Source organism: Dipodomys merriami, unplaced genomic scaffold, assembly GCF_024711535.1.
Source record: "Dipodomys merriami isolate MVZ:Mamm:240054 unplaced genomic scaffold, mDipMer1.0.p SCAF_82, whole genome shotgun sequence".
Lineage (NCBI taxonomy): Eukaryota > Metazoa > Chordata > Mammalia > Rodentia > Heteromyidae > Dipodomys > Dipodomys merriami.
In genome coordinates this window covers 1,652,184-1,670,494 of record NW_027206424.1, presented here as the reverse complement: position 1 = coordinate 1,670,494, position 18,311 = coordinate 1,652,184, and the positions used below count along the sequence as shown (strand labels likewise).

The following is an 18,311-nucleotide window of genomic DNA, read 5'->3' as shown; positions in this document are numbered from 1 at the left end:
TCCACCAAAGACACACCGTAAACTACAACCATTCTGTGCAGCATTCAGCTGCAGGTTCGGGTTAAGATTGTTTTCACCTCACCATCAGGCAGAACACTCACCACATGATAGTGCGGGGGGCAGACAGCCTTGGTGAAATGAGGACTGGGGCCTCCTGTGGGGCGCACTAACCAGTGTCAGCCCCCATTATCCTTCCCCTCCCCCTCCAAACTAACCCCTGCCTTGCTTTTAACTCTTTAACCATGTATGAATCTTTCAAAAATCCAGTGCTTGGGGAGAGCACTACTCTAGACTGAATCCGCATGGGACCATGTGAGCAACCGGATCTGTGGCTCGTGTCTCTGGGCGTCTGGCCCCAGGGACCACTGCCTCAGTGTCCTGACACTGTCCCTGAGTGTGTCCTGAAGAACCAGAGTCAGCCCGCACGGAGGACCCATATTCACTGCAACCGGTCACCCTGCACAGGCCCACACCAGTGGGAAGGACCACAACGCTGCTGCCCTGCTAGCTCTCATCTCTGAATGACTTGCTGATGGAAGAGGCCCTAAGCAAGAGATAGTGGAAACCCTGAAGGGGACTTCCTCCCTGGGGAAGACCGTCCATCTCCCTGAGGAGGGCGAGGCCCCCATGTCTGAGAGGGCTGTGTGCAACCAGCCCTCACTGCTGTCCAATGGGACTCCATCAAGTCGTCCAAGGCACATGACTGCTAAAATGGCAGCCTGGCCGGCTAGCCAGGATGCTAACGGGAGCGTGGGTGCTTGTGGGCCAGTCGCCTTCCAGGGCCTGGAGGGAGAAGCCTCCACTGATCACTGCTGGACTACCAGAGCTGGGAGCTCAGTCCTCCTGACTTTGCCCAGGTGGTAGGGGTCATTCCTCACAGCCAAGACGATAGGTAAGTACCACCACACCTCATTTCTTGATTGAGATGAGGTCTCATTAGTTTTTTGCATGGGAACCAATGACTCATTGCCCAAGCAGCAGGAGGACAAGTGTTGGTGCACTGCTTAGTCGCCCGTTGATCTGCTCACTCCCCTACACTGGTGCCGAAAGACCGGCTCCCGGTCTTCTGAGGAGGCATGTGTGGCTCCCCTTACCAAAAATCAACCTGCGCTCACATTTATATCTCAAAATGCTTTGGAAAAGAAAAATTAATCCAATGCAAGGTGATTTGCATTAGGATTCTGACACAGCCAAATATGAAAGCACATTAAATGCACACTTGATCAGTTCTGTCCACAAGAGTCAAAGCTTCAAAAACTTTCTCTTCCTCTTCCACTTAGAACTCTGCACACAAAACATTTTATCTGTCTGAAAATAAAACCACCACCGGGCAGGGCCTCACCGCTCCCGCCTCTCAATTGCTTTCTTCATCTTCATTATGCATCGTGGAACTCCAGTCCTTTTTATATGTTAAAAGTACAGTGCTTGGAAAGGCAATTTTGTAATCAGCCAAAAAGATGTCATTATGCAGTAATCATATGATTAGTAATTTTATAATTTACATATTTAACTGAGTGTGAAGATGGAGCAGAGACCAAAAAGAAAAACATTCTAATGCTCCTTCTTCCAAGTTCACACCTGGCTATTCATTTGCTGTTCCAGCGTAACAGGCTTCCTGGTCTACAAGCATCCTTTTAATGATCTTCTGCATCAGTCTGATGACCTCCAGGAAACATACATCACAATTACCTGAGATGTAAATTCTACCAGACCTCTACTTAACAACAGTAGAGTCCCCCAAACCTCCATTTGTATCATGGAATGCCAAGACTTCTAGAAAAGTGGACGCAGAGGTGGGATGATTACAAGTCCCTGGCCAATGGGACAGAGCCCCAGGGCCAACGTTCCCCAAAACCAACCTCAGGTTCAGTGAGTTATGGTGCTCACCTACTCCAACTCTTGACTCAATCTCCCCTTTCCTTACCAAACATCCTGGACAGCATGCCAGCTCCACCCTGCACCTTATTTCCCAGTTACTTGACCACATATACGGCAGCCACACCAAGCGCAATCATTCCAGTTCTTCATTTCTACATCAAGAATGAACTCACCCTTTTCCTTCAACTATTGCTTCTTTAAGATGAATATAAGAAGCAGGAAATATGCCCTTGAGGAAACAAAAAGAGAGAATTTTTATTATTAATATAAACCCTGACTGCAAATCAGACAATGGTGAGGGTTAGGAGTGGCGGGATTTTCATCAATTCTTATGCTAAGCTTACTGTACAACAAAGCAAAGAAAACACAATATAAAATAAACAAGTCCATCAGTTTGTATCTCAAAAAGTGTGCAGATGTCGTAAAAGAAAACAGAGATGGTATGTATGCCAAGGATTAATTCCACTCGGCTATAGAAAACTCATCTTCTCCCTAGGTTGACTCTCAGCTCCACACCTGATGTCAAGAACCAACTGTGGTGATGTCTGACATCCTGCCCTTGCCAATTAGTGCAAAGCATTGGCCACTGCCTGTGCAAATGACCATTGCACACTTGGGACTTCCTCTCAAATCTCCACAGAGGGCCCATAAACCTCCTTCACAGATTGCCCAGTCTGCTTACAGTCATTCGGTGCTCTACATCTCCCAAACACGATGCACACTCAACCAACATAGCTGTGCCCAAAGAAGCTGCACAGGAGATTCAAATCAGACTGCCTGTCGTGGGAGGCTGTGGGGCTCAGAGGCGGCTGGGGGTGGGGCTGCAGTCCACAGAAAGAAAGTCAAAGGCTAAGTGACAGCAAGGAAGATCCAATGGGAGGAAGACAAAAGCTGAGTGACAGCAAGGAAGAGCCAATGGGAGGAAGACAAAAGCTGAGTGACCACGGGATGATCCCAGGGATCCAGCAGAGTTGCTCCATTCACATACTGAGCGTCCCAGACATCCCCAGATCCCAGGACAGCCTGCAAGTAGGTACAGAGCATCTTTCCACCATGCCAGGGGGTATGTTTGGAAACAAGCTATCCCAGCCCTGCCAGGCCCCAGAGCAGAGATCCACCCACCCAATCTCAGCAAGCCCACTCAGGGTAGAAGACGCTGAGTGGCGAGACTAGGTTGGACACACCTGGAGGTCTGACCAGAGTGAATTCAGGGAGGGCATTACAGATCAGCCCAGAATTACACCCGGGTAAATATGTATGTAGAACTGAGAAAGTTGGATTCTCAGGGCAGGCTTTGTCCCTTCCCCATTACTGCCTGGGAGCCCTTCACAAAACGACAGACCAGGGCCTTGACCTCTTTACCTGCAGGGGTGATCCTAGACGCAAGGCCTAGGCACCCGCAGATCAACAGCTCACTGGGGCCTGTGCTGCCCCTGAAGCCATGGCTCGTCTTGGATTGGCAGAGCTTGGAAGGGAGGAGCCTGAGCACATACTTTTTTCTCATCTTCTTCTTACTAAAGTCCCCAACTCTGCCCTTCCAGAAGAAACTCGGGCTTTCTGTTGCAGAAATAGAGCCCTGACTGATTGTACCCAGGGAACCAAATGCGAAGACAACTTTCCTTAGGAGAACTTTCCTCTCCCCTCCACAGAAGCAGCGTGGGGACCACTGGAGGAGCAGAGAGACACACAGCCCTGTCTAAGCTCAGCAGGTCCAGGAGGGAGTCCTTCTCCTAATCTGCAGGTCTGACTGACCACCGCTCATAAGGTGACTTTCCCTCTAAAACATCAACATGGCAGTGCCCTGGGCCCCAGCCTGGACCCTGGGGTTTCCAACCAGGTCACACAGCGTGGCTCAGACCTCTGGACAGGGGAGCGCCCCAAGGCCTTGGCACTGGAGTTATAGAGCCTTATTACAAGCTGGGGACATAATGAAGAAGTCAACCCAATATGGAGACAATGACAGGCCAACTTTAAGAAGTAAAGTGAACCATCTATCAAGTAAAATCAGAGAGTACAGTGTGGAAGTTAATGGAGAGAGCCTAACCACAGCTTAGAATGGACCTGGCTTCGCAATTACAGGATGAAAGAGGAAGAGCAATAATTAGGTATTTCTGCAAAGCTAAGAACGTTGAATTGTGGATGGGCATGTCCGCCACAATGATGAGAGATGTAATTACATGCCTTAAATGCAAATGGAAAGGACCACGGATACAAACTGCCCTGGAAAAGCAATTTGTTTTTTTGCAACTAAACTTGAGAAGTGTGAAAACTGTCATAGCAAGAAGGAAGTAAGCACAAATGAGCTTTGCAAATTTGTTAATTTATCAAGGACCATGTATCAGGTTGGAAAGCGTCCACCGTGGTTTGTTTGTCTGAAGTCCTTAGACGAGGCTCACTCTCTCTTACATACACACTGTCTGAATAGGATTTAGGATTCTTTGGGACAAGGACACTGCCATTGAGGACCAAAGGCCAACACCATACCACACAACCCTGCAATTCATTCTCAGAATGAAGCTGCAGTTTTATGAACAGTTATTGTTCAGAGGAAGCACTTCAAGGTCATTCACATTTCAACCCACATATGTGTATATATGTATATATACTTTAATTCAAGCAAGAGATATATAAGTAAAACTCTTAAGACACCAATGCAATGGAATTGATTTCCTCTCACAGTTTGATTTATGAAGGGACACGCATCGTGTTTAATGGAAAAGACTTACCTTCTTCGACTTTTTCCTTAAGGTGTAGCCTCGGTACCACCCTGAACAAACACAAAGGTGAAAGAGTTAGTTGAAGGAGACACAGTGGGGACCAACAATACCTCTGTGCTGTAAGAACCATCGAAGGACCAAGAAGTCAACAACCCTACAGCCTAAAAGGTGCCACCACTAGGAAGACATGCCACCTCCACATGCGGGCCTTCATCACTACCTGCCTCCCTTGGTCTACAGGCCGCAACCTGAGAGTTTAGTTCCGAGAGGAGAGCTTGTCCTTTTAACCTGAGTCCCAGTGAGACTCTGTGTGTGCATTTCCCTGCCTCTCCCTCAGCCTTACTTGGATCAAGGTCTCTTCAAGTGCACAAGCCAACATCAGATCAAGAACAGCGCCCAAACAGAACAGCAATTGAGAACACACTTCCTCCCTCCTCAGGGCAGTGGGGCTTTGCCCCAAGCAGCCCTGATCTCAATGAGCACTTCTGGGGCAGATTCAACCCTCCATAGGAAGCACCAGGGGTAAGCACTCCGGCTCCCCTCCCCACTCCAGGGCCAGCCTGGAGTCAACTTCCTGTTCCCTCTGTGAGCTGAGAGGAAAAATACAAGGCAGAGAGTGGAATGAAGAAGGAAGAACTGTTCACAGCAAGTGCTGAGTGGAAGTCCCGCCCCTGAGCCTTGGGCCTCCTTTAGGGCTGAGTGCAAAAATTTGTCCCGCCCTGGCATGAAGTCGCACGGACCTCAACATTCTGACCCGAAGTCGCCCCAGGCACCACACTGCCAAGAAGCAAATGAAAAGCTCAGAAGTAAATCCCAGCTCTGCCCCCAGAGAATTTATTTCTGTTTGTCTACTTTGATTTTCCCTCCCTGTGTGCACAGGTGTATACACACACCCGTATGAGGGCTTCAGCTCATGGGTTTTTCACTCAAGGCTGATGCTCTAACCACTTAAGCCACAGCTCCACTCCCAGCACTTTGCTGGTTAATTGGAAATAAGAGTCTCAAGGACTTTCTTGCCCAAGCTGGCTTCAAAGTACAGTCCTCAGATCCCAACCTCCTGAGTAGCTGGGATGACAGGTATGAGCAACGGGTACCCAGCAACCAACTTCCTTCTGGACAAAAGGACCGAACAGATTGAGGAGGGGGTGAGCGCAGGCACGAACACCAGAGGTCAGGCACACATCTGCAGGACTATCTGACCGCCACTTGGTCCCACTCAGAGGTTTCAGATGTGCTAGCCAGCTCTCCATACTGCTCACAGCAGCAAGAAGGGAACAGGGATGGTAAACCTAAGCAGTTATTATTCTAAAGCTTCATTTAGTCAATTCAAAGGACTGTCCTTTATCCTGTCACTGCGTCCTTCCTGCATTTGCAGGATTAACATGTCCTTTCTTCTCTGAGAATGACAAAGGATTAATGTCCTGGAATATAAGGAAATGTCACAGAGACAAGAAAAAGTCGGCCACCAAGCAAAATAAAGGAGCAAACTCTCTAAACAATGTTTTGAAGAAACCAAAAAGCTTACAATGCATGAACTTAGAGATGCTCAAACTTAACGAAAAAAAACAGAGAAATGAGATTGTAAAAACAGCACCATTGCATGATTATTAAGAGAGGTTGAAGGGGAGGTTGCAGGAGACAGCAGCCCGGGTCCTGAGGGGAATATGGCCTACAGCTGCTGGTAAGATCACAGCAGGACCTACACCCCCAAAGTGTGAACCTCACACCCAAGACCAGCAACCACTCCTGGGAGTGCAGCCCAGAGACAGCAGGAGAGAAAGGACACACAGCAACACCGTCCAGGTGGAAGAAGTGGAGATAGTCTAAGCCTTCCTGATTGAGAGGGTGGTGCACAAACAAGGGACATGAAGAGAGTGGTGTGCAAATGTGAGACACGCACAGGAAGCACATCCTCACGTGGAGCCTGGATTGGGAAGCAGCACACAGGAGCTGTGTTTGTTGGCCATTTGTATTTCTCCTTTTTTAGCATCTTTGGGCAGTTGCACAGAGCAGCTACCATTCAGCAAATCAGTTTAGAAGCACAATGCACCTTGGCCAATGTTGCCCCTTTCATCATTCTCGTAACCCAACCCCTCCGCCTCCAGTTTCCTAGTTTCCTAGGACATGTGTGGAATATTATGACTGCATTCTCTGCCCTGCCTCTCTTCATTCCTCCAGCCCCCTGCTTCACCTCCCCCACACAGTTTTCAAGTGCCAGTTCCCTGGTATTCATTTTGTTGGACTGTGAGTTCGTTTTTCTAAGGACTCACACCATTTGAATTCTACCCTGAAAATACCATACTTCAGCGAATGCATTTGCTGCACTTCTTTCGAGAACTCTCTGCTCTATTCACTTGCCCATGTATTGATTGGGTTGTTGATTCTTTGGCTGTTTAGTTTCTTGATCTGTCTATATACTCTGGTTATTAATCCCCTGTCAGATGAATAACTGGCAAAGATTTTCTAACAGGGGAGGGGTGCTGGGGATGGAGAGACACTAGTGGGAAGAGGGAGGGTGAATAGAGAGGGTGAAAGGAGAACTGTCAAAGCATGTTGTACACATATATGAAAACAGAACACTAAAACCTAGTGAAATTGTCTTAAAGAGGAGGGAGGAGATGAAGGGGAGGAAGGAGAGCAATGGAGAGGGAATCTCATCATGACATATCCACACTGTGAGCAAATACAGACATGGCAAATGAAACCCACTTGTACAACAATAACAAATAACAGTAAAAAAAAGATTAAAAGAGCTATGACCATATTTATCTATATTAAAAACATATACACCCCAAACAGGGCAAGAACACAGGTAAATGAAAGTGCAATCCAAACAGAGCAACAGAGCACTGAGTTTCATTTTGCTTTCGAAGTGGGCGAGGTATGGGGATAAAAGCGTGGGAGGCTCTTGGTGATTCTCATTAATAGATGATGGTTTCTTTTGTAATAAGCTTTCTAAGCAAAATGTAAACTACAGTTGCCTTCCCCAGGTACTGTGCATGCGTGGTTCCTTCACCTCTGTGGCCCAGAAATACACAGAGATTGGAGCAACGCCTGCCCTCCACCAGTTCCTGACCTGGAGGGCACCCCAGACAAACAGAAGTCACACCACAAGCCACGCTGCTGACAAAGAATGCACAATGAAGTATGGGCATCAAGAGGGGCCACGACGGGGGCAGAGACTCTCAGAGCTAGTGGAATTTCAGGCTGGCTGACTTCACCCAGGCTAAAGACTTCCACTAGGTAAGCCACCTGCTTCAGCAAACCGCCCCTCCCCAGGAAGCTGGAGGAGGGCGAGATGTGGGCCCTAAAGTCAGGGAGGCTCTGTCCAGCACAAGAAGATGGCAGGATATTTTGAAAGAAAATCTATTATTATTAATATTCCTTTTCACAATGTAACGTCACCAGGCTGGAATACTGTAGGTTCACAGATGAAGGGTAACTTTCATCTGCCCTGAGGCACAGCCACCAAGCCCTGGGGGATCCTTATGCAAATGAGAGGGCAGAAAGCCTGGCATCGCCATGGTGCAAACAGAGCACTTAATAAGCACCTGGAAGTTGGCCTCATGCCTCTGGTCTGGACAGTGGGAGCGTCTGAAGGAAGGAACCTAAATGGGATGGCCCCTCGAAAGGCTGCCTACCTCCACCATAAACTGGAAGCTTTCTCTAATGTATGCTCTAAGCCTTCATGAGCTCAAGAAAGAGCAATTCACTACAACTTGAAGGAAGTGTGTTCTCTGAACCTTATCTAATAGACTGATTTACAAAATAAATGTAAAGAGTAAGAAAGCCTCAGAGGTGGGAGTTCTAACAGTCACCATTTGGAATCTACATCCTCTGCAGCAAATTGTTGACAGTCTGAAAGGAGCACAGAGACAAAATAAGTTATACCAGAACACAGTGGCCAGTGGCACACACCTAGAATCCAAGTATTCAACAGGCTGTGATCTGAGAATGTAGGTTCAAAGCTAGCCAGGACAAGAAAGTCTATGAGACTCTTATGTCCAATTAACCAGCAAAACGCTGGGAGTGGAGCTATTGCTCAAGTGGTTAGAGCATCAGACTTGAGTGAAAAACCCATGAGCTGAAGCCCTCATTCGGGTGTAGATCACACCTGTGCATACAGAGATGGAAAATCAAGGTAGATAAACAGAAATAAATTTCTTAGAGGAAACAGAGGAGAGGGGAGAGGAAGGAGGGTACAAGCCAAACTCTAAAAACCATCAGCAGAAGGTGAGGAAGACACAGAAAGCAATCAGAAGTGCACTGTTGTCTTTAGCGGATGATGATAAAAGTCACCAAGTTTCCCAACGGTGAAATGAGTTCCCTAAATCTCTTTCTCTGAATAGAATCTTGGTGAAGTCCAAACAAATCAGCTGTCAAGGAAGGGAAATTCATTTCATACTGCAGAGTCTTCACAAAGACCAAAATGTCTTAATCAGAATCTAGAAAAACTGTCCCGCCTACAAACAATGTTCACTGAAGACCCCAGTGAAAACCTCTGATCAGGATGTCAGTCTACTAAATGTCAAATGCCACCATCAGATTATTTTGAAGTGTCTAACAAGACTTGTAGATGTGCCCAAAGGTGGCACTGTTAAAGACAAAGAAGCCAATTCCTTGTCATAAAACAGAGGACAAGACAGGGCACCCCACAAAAACAGGCACCACAGGAAACCATTACCTAGACAGGAATGACATCACTAGCAGTGGTCAGGAGGAGGGATTTCAAGCTTAACTGACAGATAGCAGAGCATTGCCCTCTGATGAGAAGAGTTCTGAGATGGGAGGGCTGACCCTTCATCTCTCCTTAATTTCTCTGTATCCTTGCCACTGGCAATATGTATAGAGAATAGATAAGAAATCCAACTGTCAACTGTCAAAATAGAAAATGAGCAGAAGGTGCCCCACACAGCTAAGGACTAGCTCTGTTTCACAATGCCACAAGGTCGATTCTTTTTTCCAGACAGGAGTTTTTCAGGGTAAAGGTGCAAATGGACTAGATCTCTACGTCAGACTACATCCAGTGGATAAAATAAGGGCCAAACCCAAGGGTATTCTCCTCAGTCTGTGCATCTAGCCCTGGCTTGCCCGGCCTGAAGAAGCTGAGCCTGGCTCATCTCTGTGTAAACAGACTTCACAGGCCTCTCTGGAAATTCAATTTGTTGATTATTATGGGATATCTAAAATTTCCTGGGCCACTTAGAATGTTTTAGCTAAAATGTGGTCTAAAAGCAAATTGGTTATTTAAATTATCCATCTTAATCAGTTCTTTTTATTCATACGCTATCTGGGAATCGGCCCTTCAAACAGAAAATGAAGCTAAGCACAGAAAACACCATCTGAACAAAACTTCCAGATCGTAGCAGTGCTTAAAAAAAAAAATGGCTGGGAAGGTGACTCAGTGGTAGAGCGCTTGCCTTGCATGCATGAGGCCCTGGGTTCGATTCCTCAGCACCACATAAACAAGAAGAAAAAAGCCAGAAGTGGTGCTGTGGTTCAAGTGGTAGAGCGCTAGCCTTGAGCTGAAGAGCTGAGGGACAGCGCCCAGGCCCAGAGTTCAGGCCCCACGACCAGACCCAAAAAAAAAACAAAAACAAAAAAAAACATGAATTAAGCCCATCACCGCATCCCTCGTATGTGCTAATAACCTCAGAACAAAATGAGAAATGGTCCGCTCATTGCAAAAAATAAAACATGAAAGTGAACTGCAGAACACTAGAAAGCCTCTGTGATCAGCAGTGCATTTACTGAGTAGCTTAACAACTGATTCATTAGGCTGCATCCAGGTCACTGTGACAATCTATTCAACCCAAAGAAAATGGGGGTCACAGACTATAGGAAAAAGGAAAGGGAACAAACGAAAAATGACATTCTTGTCTCCCTTGAGAACTACTGTTAACAAATCAAAGTGACAGCAATAAGAAGAAATCTCACAATTCACATCAACACTTCACATCAATGAACTCAAAATCGAAGTATCTTCAACCCTGTAATCAAGTGCTCAATTATTAGCCATCAAGCTTCACATACACTTGTAACATGAGAAGAGAGTGGAAGAGTTATTTTGGAGGTTCAAAATGAGAAACCTTTAGTAAAAACTTGATTTTAATAAATGTTTAAGTAACAAAAAAGAAAAAATACCTGAAATGAGCAAATCTGGAAAAGGCTGATGATAACAGACATAGTCTGTGTGTATGTGTGTGCATGTGTGTGCTGTGTATATGCATGCACGTGTGTGTGTGTATGTGCATGCATGTGTGTGTGTGTACATGTGTAGCTGGATACACTTTGCCCAGCAGGTACAGAAAGAGTAGCTCAACCTCCCAAAATAGTAGAGGAATCATCGAGACGCACGTACCTTCATAGGTCTCAAGGATGTGCACCGTGTCCCCTATCTGCAAGGAAAGTTCGTCTGCTCCCCTGGCATCATAGTTATAGAAAGCTGTCAAGAAAAGAAAAAACAAAAACGATTAAGAAATATGCTAATAGGAGTTGGCAGGGCTGGGGTAAGTTGCATCACTTGTCTTCACTGCTCAGACATACCAGGCTGTTGCCTGTACGTCATAGCGTGGCGGCGGCGGCGCCTCCTTCCAGACACAGGAACGAGCCATTACATCAGAGAAATTAAAAACCACTCAGAGTCCCAGGCAGCCCTGATATTTGTTTATTGCAGCAAAACATATAGAAGTTGTGAAATGTGTTACTTGAACCATTTTAAGTGTATAATGCAATGGCATTAATTATACTCACAACATATAGCAACCATCGCCCTTAATTACTTCCAAATCCCCACTCCCAACAGAAATCCTGAGCCCACCACACACCCAGTCCCAATCCACCCCAGTCTCTGTTACACCAGGATCCACACATCATCCTTTATGCCATCCCATATAAATGAACATTTCCATCAGGAAGAAAATCGCAGCCATTGTTAACAACATCTTACTGGTCACTTCCTATACCCTCTTCTATTTCCATTAAGAGAACTCTAAATTCTCTGAGTGATTTTGCCCGTGGAATAAATACTTTGAAACTAAGCTGATACAATAATCACATAATGAACACTGGTGGGAAATGTTACAATCACAGTAGACAAAATGTCAACATTAAAAGGAAATCTCTAGCGGTTGAGGAATGTCTCAGTGGCAAAGCTTGGTCTCACAGGCTCAAAGTCCTAGATTCAATCCCCAGCACCACAAAGACAGACAGAAGAGAGGGGGTGGAAGAAGAGAGGGGAAGAGAGAGAGAGAGAGAGAATGGTGATAGCTAAAGATAAATAAGATAGAAGATTGATAGATACAGATAGACATAGATAAGATAGATGATATAGATAGACATAGATAAGATAGATGATATAGATAGACATAGATAAGATAGATGATAAATGGATAGGTGTCTTTAATGTTGACAATAATATTCAGAAAATGTCTAAAAACGTCAAATGTTTATCCTGGTATACAGCTATTACCAATTTGCAAAAATGCCACATTGCTCTTAGCTAAGCACCTAAGAATTACATCAATAAATATAACCACAGTTGTTCTCAAGCATCTTGAGAAAAAAAAAAGTTACTTATGTCAAGGATATAGTAAATTATCTCAGACCCAAAAACGCAGCCCTGAGGGCTTGCGTGCGTGCGCACATGCACACACACACACACACACACACACACACACACACACACACACACACACACACACACACACACACACACACAGAGAAATCCCTCCAACACAAATCATTGTATTTAGAAAGATGCACCATTTATTGTAAAACATATCTCCAAATCCCAATGAATTCTCCATCACCCATCCTGAGAGACTGTGAGATGGATATTTAGCGTACTCCACAGGAGACACACATCAACTCTCTGGAATGTGCTTCCGGTATCTTATAAGGAGATAAGCACCATCATGTGCAAAACCTCCAAATGTATGAATGAATGGGGGCACACACACACACACACACACACACACACACACACACACACACGTATAAGTTTTCTCAGCACATGGGCTCACACACTCTTGAAACGTGACTTCCAGATGTCAAGTAGCAACTTAAAATGGAATTTCTTTCAGAAAGTTGACTCGTGAACGTGGGTTGCTCCCTCTGCAACCTCCTTCCCTCTGTCTCATCTGCAGTTGGGAAGGTCTCTCATGGAGATGGACCACACTCCACAGGAAGAGGGCCAGGGCCTGTCTGAGCTGAAGCTAGGATGTGTCCATGGGGCCTGACCTTGAACTTCACCGTGTTTGCCTGGTCTATGCCAGCGGCTTGCTGCTCCGACACTCAGTGCTTGGACAGGGTCTGCAGAGGGGATGGGAGCCAGCCAGGTAAGAGCCCAAGGGGGCAAAATTAACTCTAATCCTGGAAAACACTGAGCCATTCAGGAAATACTGAGTAGGAAGAATCAGAGCATTTGACACTGCCTTTGAACTTGACCCATGGAAGAGGCCAGGCCTCCAACCCCAGGGCTTGGTGAAGCCAGAAAATGAAGTCCACTGTACTATTGTGAGTGGCTCTGCTGCCAGCACAACCAAGTCCAGTGAGAATAACCACAAAGGGAAGGACAAAAGCATCAGACAGCACTGGCAGCGCCCACTTAGAATAGGAGGTTGGGTTTCCTAAACTCCATGTTCTAAAGAAAAGTGGAAGCCACACCCTTGGCATGTATTTGCCCCAAATCATACTGGCGGACAGGGTGAGCTATGGAGATGTCTCCAGAGCAAGGTCACCCCAAATCAGAGCAACTACTCCCTCACAAGCAACCACTCCCTCACTGCATCAACTCCCCTGGATTCTGAGCTCGTCCAGAACAAAACTCCTGTCTTATTTCTTCCATGGTTCTATAACGCCTGGCACACAGTAGGTCTCTAATACAGAATGGAAGGACAGGAAGGAAGGAAAGAAAGGGAGTAGAAAGAGGGGGAGAGAAGGAGAAAGAGTCTAAAGGTCTGGTTCTAGCCGGGCACCATTGACTCATGCCTGTAATCCTACCTACTCAAGAGGCTGAGATATAAGGATCTCAGTTCAAAGCTAGCCTGGGCAGGAAAGTTTGTGAAACTCTTATCTCCAATAAATCACCAGAAAACCGGAAGTGGCACTGTAGCTCAAGTGGTAGAGCACTAAGAGCTGAAGGACAGCGCTCAGGCCCAGAGTTCAAGCCCCATGACCTACCAAAAAAAAAAAAGTCTGGCTCTATTGGTGCCTTTCAAAGTAAAGTCTCTAATATGTTGGGGGGGGGGATTAATTTTATCTATTTTCCTATATTTATCTTTTGTAATTGTACAAAAGGGGTCTCTAATATGCTTTTACGGGTAAATTTTTTAAACAATGAAATTTATCAGGAATAAAGTTAACTAAGAAAGCAAGGATTAGACAATGAAAAGAACATGGCACTGCAGAAGTAAATCAAGACGAGTACACATGGAAAGACATTCACATTCTCAGGGCAGAAGACTTAATATCATCCAAATGTCATCGCCATCCAAAGCAATCTATAGATTCAATGCAATTCCCACCAAAATCTCAATATTTTACAAAGAAATGGGGAAATCCATCACAAGGTCCTAGAAAGAAGCAAAACAGCAATGAAAAAGATCAAAGTTAAAGGTCTTACACTTCCTGACTTCAACACTCACCACAAAGCTGCAGAGATAAACTACGGTAATAGCAAAGAGATACAGACACACATAGACCAGAGTCACGGAACTGAGCCCAGAAACAAAGCCCCACATAAAAGGTCAAATGGCTTGAACAAGGTCTAAGACCAGTCAGTGTGGAGAAGTTAGACTCTCTGGAGGATGGTGCTGGAAACCACTGGACCTCACATCATTCACAAAAATACATCCTCAACAGGGGAAAGAATTAAACGCAAAAGTAAAAACTGTACAAGTCTGAGAAGAAAACATGGCAACAATTCTGTGGAGACTGTGAGGCCCAAATGGGACCTGTCCTTATCTTAAGGCCCCTAACCAGTGCCTTGATTAACAACATTCCGGCCTTCCCCTCTGTCCCTGACCAGATGAACTCATGTGATTGATGGAGACCAGACAAAAACTTTACTGGCAATTCGGGCCTTGAGCAGATACCCCTGCCTGGCTCCCTGCCTGCTTCCTGCTGTGCCCTTTTCCCCACCATTTGTCCCACCATTAATTACGTTCAGACCACCACCTCCAGACAAATCTAGCCTTCCTTCAGACGCACTATAAATACCTCAGACAGTAAGCAAGGAGTGAGCCTCTAGATGTGGCTGGTTTTCTTTCCTGCCAATAAACCAGTGTGATGGTTTTGAGCCATCTCTTTGTCTATCCTCTCTCATGACTGTCTTTTTTACAACCTAACAGATATAATACCAAAAGATATAAGCAACGAATGGTAAATCTAAGCCAAACTCCATAAAAATCTAAAACATTCATTCCTTAAATATACTATTCACTGAGTGACAAAGCATCCCACCACGTAGAAGATAATTATACAGCATATACCTGATAAGCAATTGTTATCCAAAATAACAAAAAGATTTCTAAAAATAGGGTGCTGGTAGATCATGCCTATGATCCTACCTACTCGGGAAGCTGAGATTTGAGAATCAAGGCTCAAAGCAAGCCCTGGCAGACAAATCTGAGAGACTATTGCCAATTAACCAGCCAAAGCAGGAAGAGTCAATAGGGTTAAAGAAGTAGCTAGGATTGCATATGTGAGGCACCAGTACCCAGCAAAAATAGATTTTAAAATGGAAAAAAACTATTTTGAGTAGACATCTACTTCTCTAAGGAAAATACATAAGTAGCCAATAAATGCACAAAGCAACTCCTACCCCTCAGGAGTATTACCATCAACTTCTATACCAAAAAATCAATGCATAAAAGTCTTGGTGAGACCATGAAGAAACCAAAATCCTGGGGCTGGGAAGGTGGCTCAGTGGTAGAGCGCTTGCCTTGCATGCATGAGGCCCTGGGTTCGATTCCTCAGCACCACATAAGAGAAAAGAAAAAAAAGCCGGAAGTGGCGCTGTGGCTCAAGTGGTAGAGCGCTAGCCTTGAGCTGAAGAGCTGAGGGACAGCGCCCAGGCCCAGAGTTCAGGTCCCATGATCGGACCCAAAAAAAAAAAAAAAACACAATCTTTTATGCTGCCAGCAGGATGGTAAAATGGCGCAGCTGCTGTGGAGAAGGACAATTTACCATGGGATGCAGCAATTCTGCACTTGGGTATAAGCCCAGAAGAAGAGAAAGCAGATACACGCACACCCCGGCTGGTGCTGCATGAGTCACCAGAGTCACCAGAGCCAGACGCTGGACACAAGCCTAGCAACTGTCCACCGATAGACAAATGGATAAAGCAGAACGTGAGGGAAGCATACAATGAGTGTCACCTGGCCTAACAAGGAAGGAAAGTGTGACACATTTTACAATGTGAACATTATACCAAGGGAAACAGGTCAGTGACAGAAAACACTGTACGATATCACGTTGAGAAGGTTCTTATGGAAAGCAAAATTCACAGAGAGCAGAACGGAGGGGAAGGGGCAATTAGTGTCTGGTGAGTCAGAGATGGTCGTGGCAATTGTATTCATGCACACAACAGCACACTCTCAGATGACCAGAATGGTACCTTTACACAAATGCATATTTTAACTGAAATTTGAAAAGGAAAAAAAAAAAGAGGATGCAACTAATAAAAGGCCACAAAAGTAATAAGGAAATCCAATAAGCAGACCTGGCCTCTGCCATTACTCTGCATCCTCCATACAAACCACTGGATTTTACCTAGCAGCCTCTTCTCCATGTTCAAACAGGAAAGAGACTCAAGAAGAAACTGAAGAAGACTCAAGGTCAAAGCACCGCTATACCTGTATTCAGTAATACCACCCCAGATTCTGCCAGAAAGGAAACCACTTTGAAAGTCACCCCATTCCTCCTTCAGCCTCCTATCTTTCCTTCTTCCCAACTCAGAGATTGTTTCTCTCCCAATAAAATCCCCTGTGGTCCTACTCCTTGCACGGTTTGGATAAGCAAATCAAGGAACTCATCTAAATAATTAAAGAAACAGAGCAGGGGCAAGATCCGATAAAGGGCTGGTCATTTGTTATTCAATATTTCTTTCTGCCTTTGGAAGAAAACAGGTGGGAGGGATGGAGGCGATAAGACTGTAAAGAGAAAGATATAAAAGAGCCTTTTCTCAAATTCTAATTGAACTGACAGACACAATTCAAAGACATTTTAATATCTTTCTTCAGAATAAAATATCACTGTACATCTTATCCGAGACCAGCGAGCAACTATCTGATTTCCATCTGGTCCAAAAGGTCACAGAGCTGAAACACACGGGTTTGTAGTGGGCATGCTGGGGGAATAAGCACTGGCTTTATTGCTTTTCTAGTGTAGGAAAAGCAAGATTCTACTTTTTTATAGTTTCAGCTTCATAAAGTCAGTTCTAGGAGAGAAAAGTGCTGGGCTCTCACCGATAGGTCTTTGCAAATCCATCCACAAATAAGAAAAGACTTGGCTGACCTGGAAATGATGTACTTTTACACTAAATTTTGCTCAGCGACAAAAAGATGCATAGTCAAGATAGGAAGAAGATCTAATCTCTTCAGTCATCTTTCTCCAAGCCAGAAAGGTCATTGCCACTAAGGAAATCATATGCACTTACTCCTCCGCCAATGAGAACTGTATAGCACCCTCACAGGGCCAGTGAAGGTCCCACTTGGGACCAGCAGTGGCCAGGAACTCCTCTGGGAAATCTGTCCCCCGCCTGCAGCTCCTTCCACCTCCACACAGGTTCGAGGTCATGGGCACAGTGCCAACACTTACAGCCAGGACCACATGTGATCCAGGTCAGTTGGGTCTCCATGAAGATATCCATGAAGACATGGGGAAAAGAAAAGGAGGAAGAGACAACCCAGACTTCAAGACAGGCATTTGACATGGTAGGTGATAAGGCTACTTCATTCCATCTCCCAAGTCTCTTCTGAGCTTTGGAGAAAGCTCTCAATGGTCTGTTCTGCCGAATAGGTGCACTCTGTGTCCTTTCCTTTTCAATGTCAATTGTTAAATCTAACAGTAATGGGGACCAACAAAGAAAGGAAAAGAGGAACATTCCAGAAGGCAAGTTCTGCTTTTCCTAATGGTTTTTAGTATGATATAAAGAAATATCTGTACAAATCAAATTCACACACAAAGCCAATGATCAACCTGGAGGAATCCACTGTCACAGTGTGAACAGAGGTATTCCCACAGACTGAACCACAAAATAACCGAAGAGCTGTCTGCCTTGGCCACGTGGCCAGGGCTCAACTCCACCTGTCCATGTGGGCCATCCACCTTGATCAAATACCTCCTGGCAGGCCTCCTCTGCTACAGGTAGCTCACTGCAGGACCGACTAGCCTAGAGCAGGTTTCAGGACATGTGACTTGCCGGGGAGGGCCCTCCTTCCTCCTGCATCTGGTCGAGGAGCAGTGCCTGTCAGTCTTCCAGATTCCCCTCCAGCTGCCTGCACCCTCACCACTTCCCATCCCTGCCTCCTGAGGCAGATCCCAGATACATAGGGTTTATTAATAAGCCAATGGAGAAATTCAAGGTGGCAAAACTATGACTGGAATCCTTAATCCACCAGAAAACACTGCTGTTTTGTTTTGCTTTTCTTTCACATTGGAAGCTAAATACCAGACCTGGGTCTCCGCCAACAGAGGCAATGCCCAAAAGTC

At 45.5% G+C, this 18,311-nt stretch overlaps 1 protein-coding gene across 2 annotated transcripts in view; it reads right to left on the bottom strand.

Annotated features, from left to right (window-relative positions):
* Positions 1-18,311, bottom strand: part of Dock1 (dedicator of cytokinesis 1) — a 436,098-nt gene that overhangs the window by 382,475 nt on the left and 35,312 nt on the right. For both annotated transcript variants that reach the window (XM_070011394.1, XM_070011393.1), the window contains exons 2-4: positions 10,957-11,040; positions 4,605-4,645; positions 2,052-2,107 (exon numbers count right to left, since the gene is read on the bottom strand). In XM_070011394.1, the coding sequence (XP_069867495.1) occupies positions 2,052-2,107; positions 4,605-4,645; positions 10,957-11,040 (181 nt within the window). The remainder of the gene's footprint in view (positions 1-2,051; positions 2,108-4,604; positions 4,646-10,956; positions 11,041-18,311) is intronic.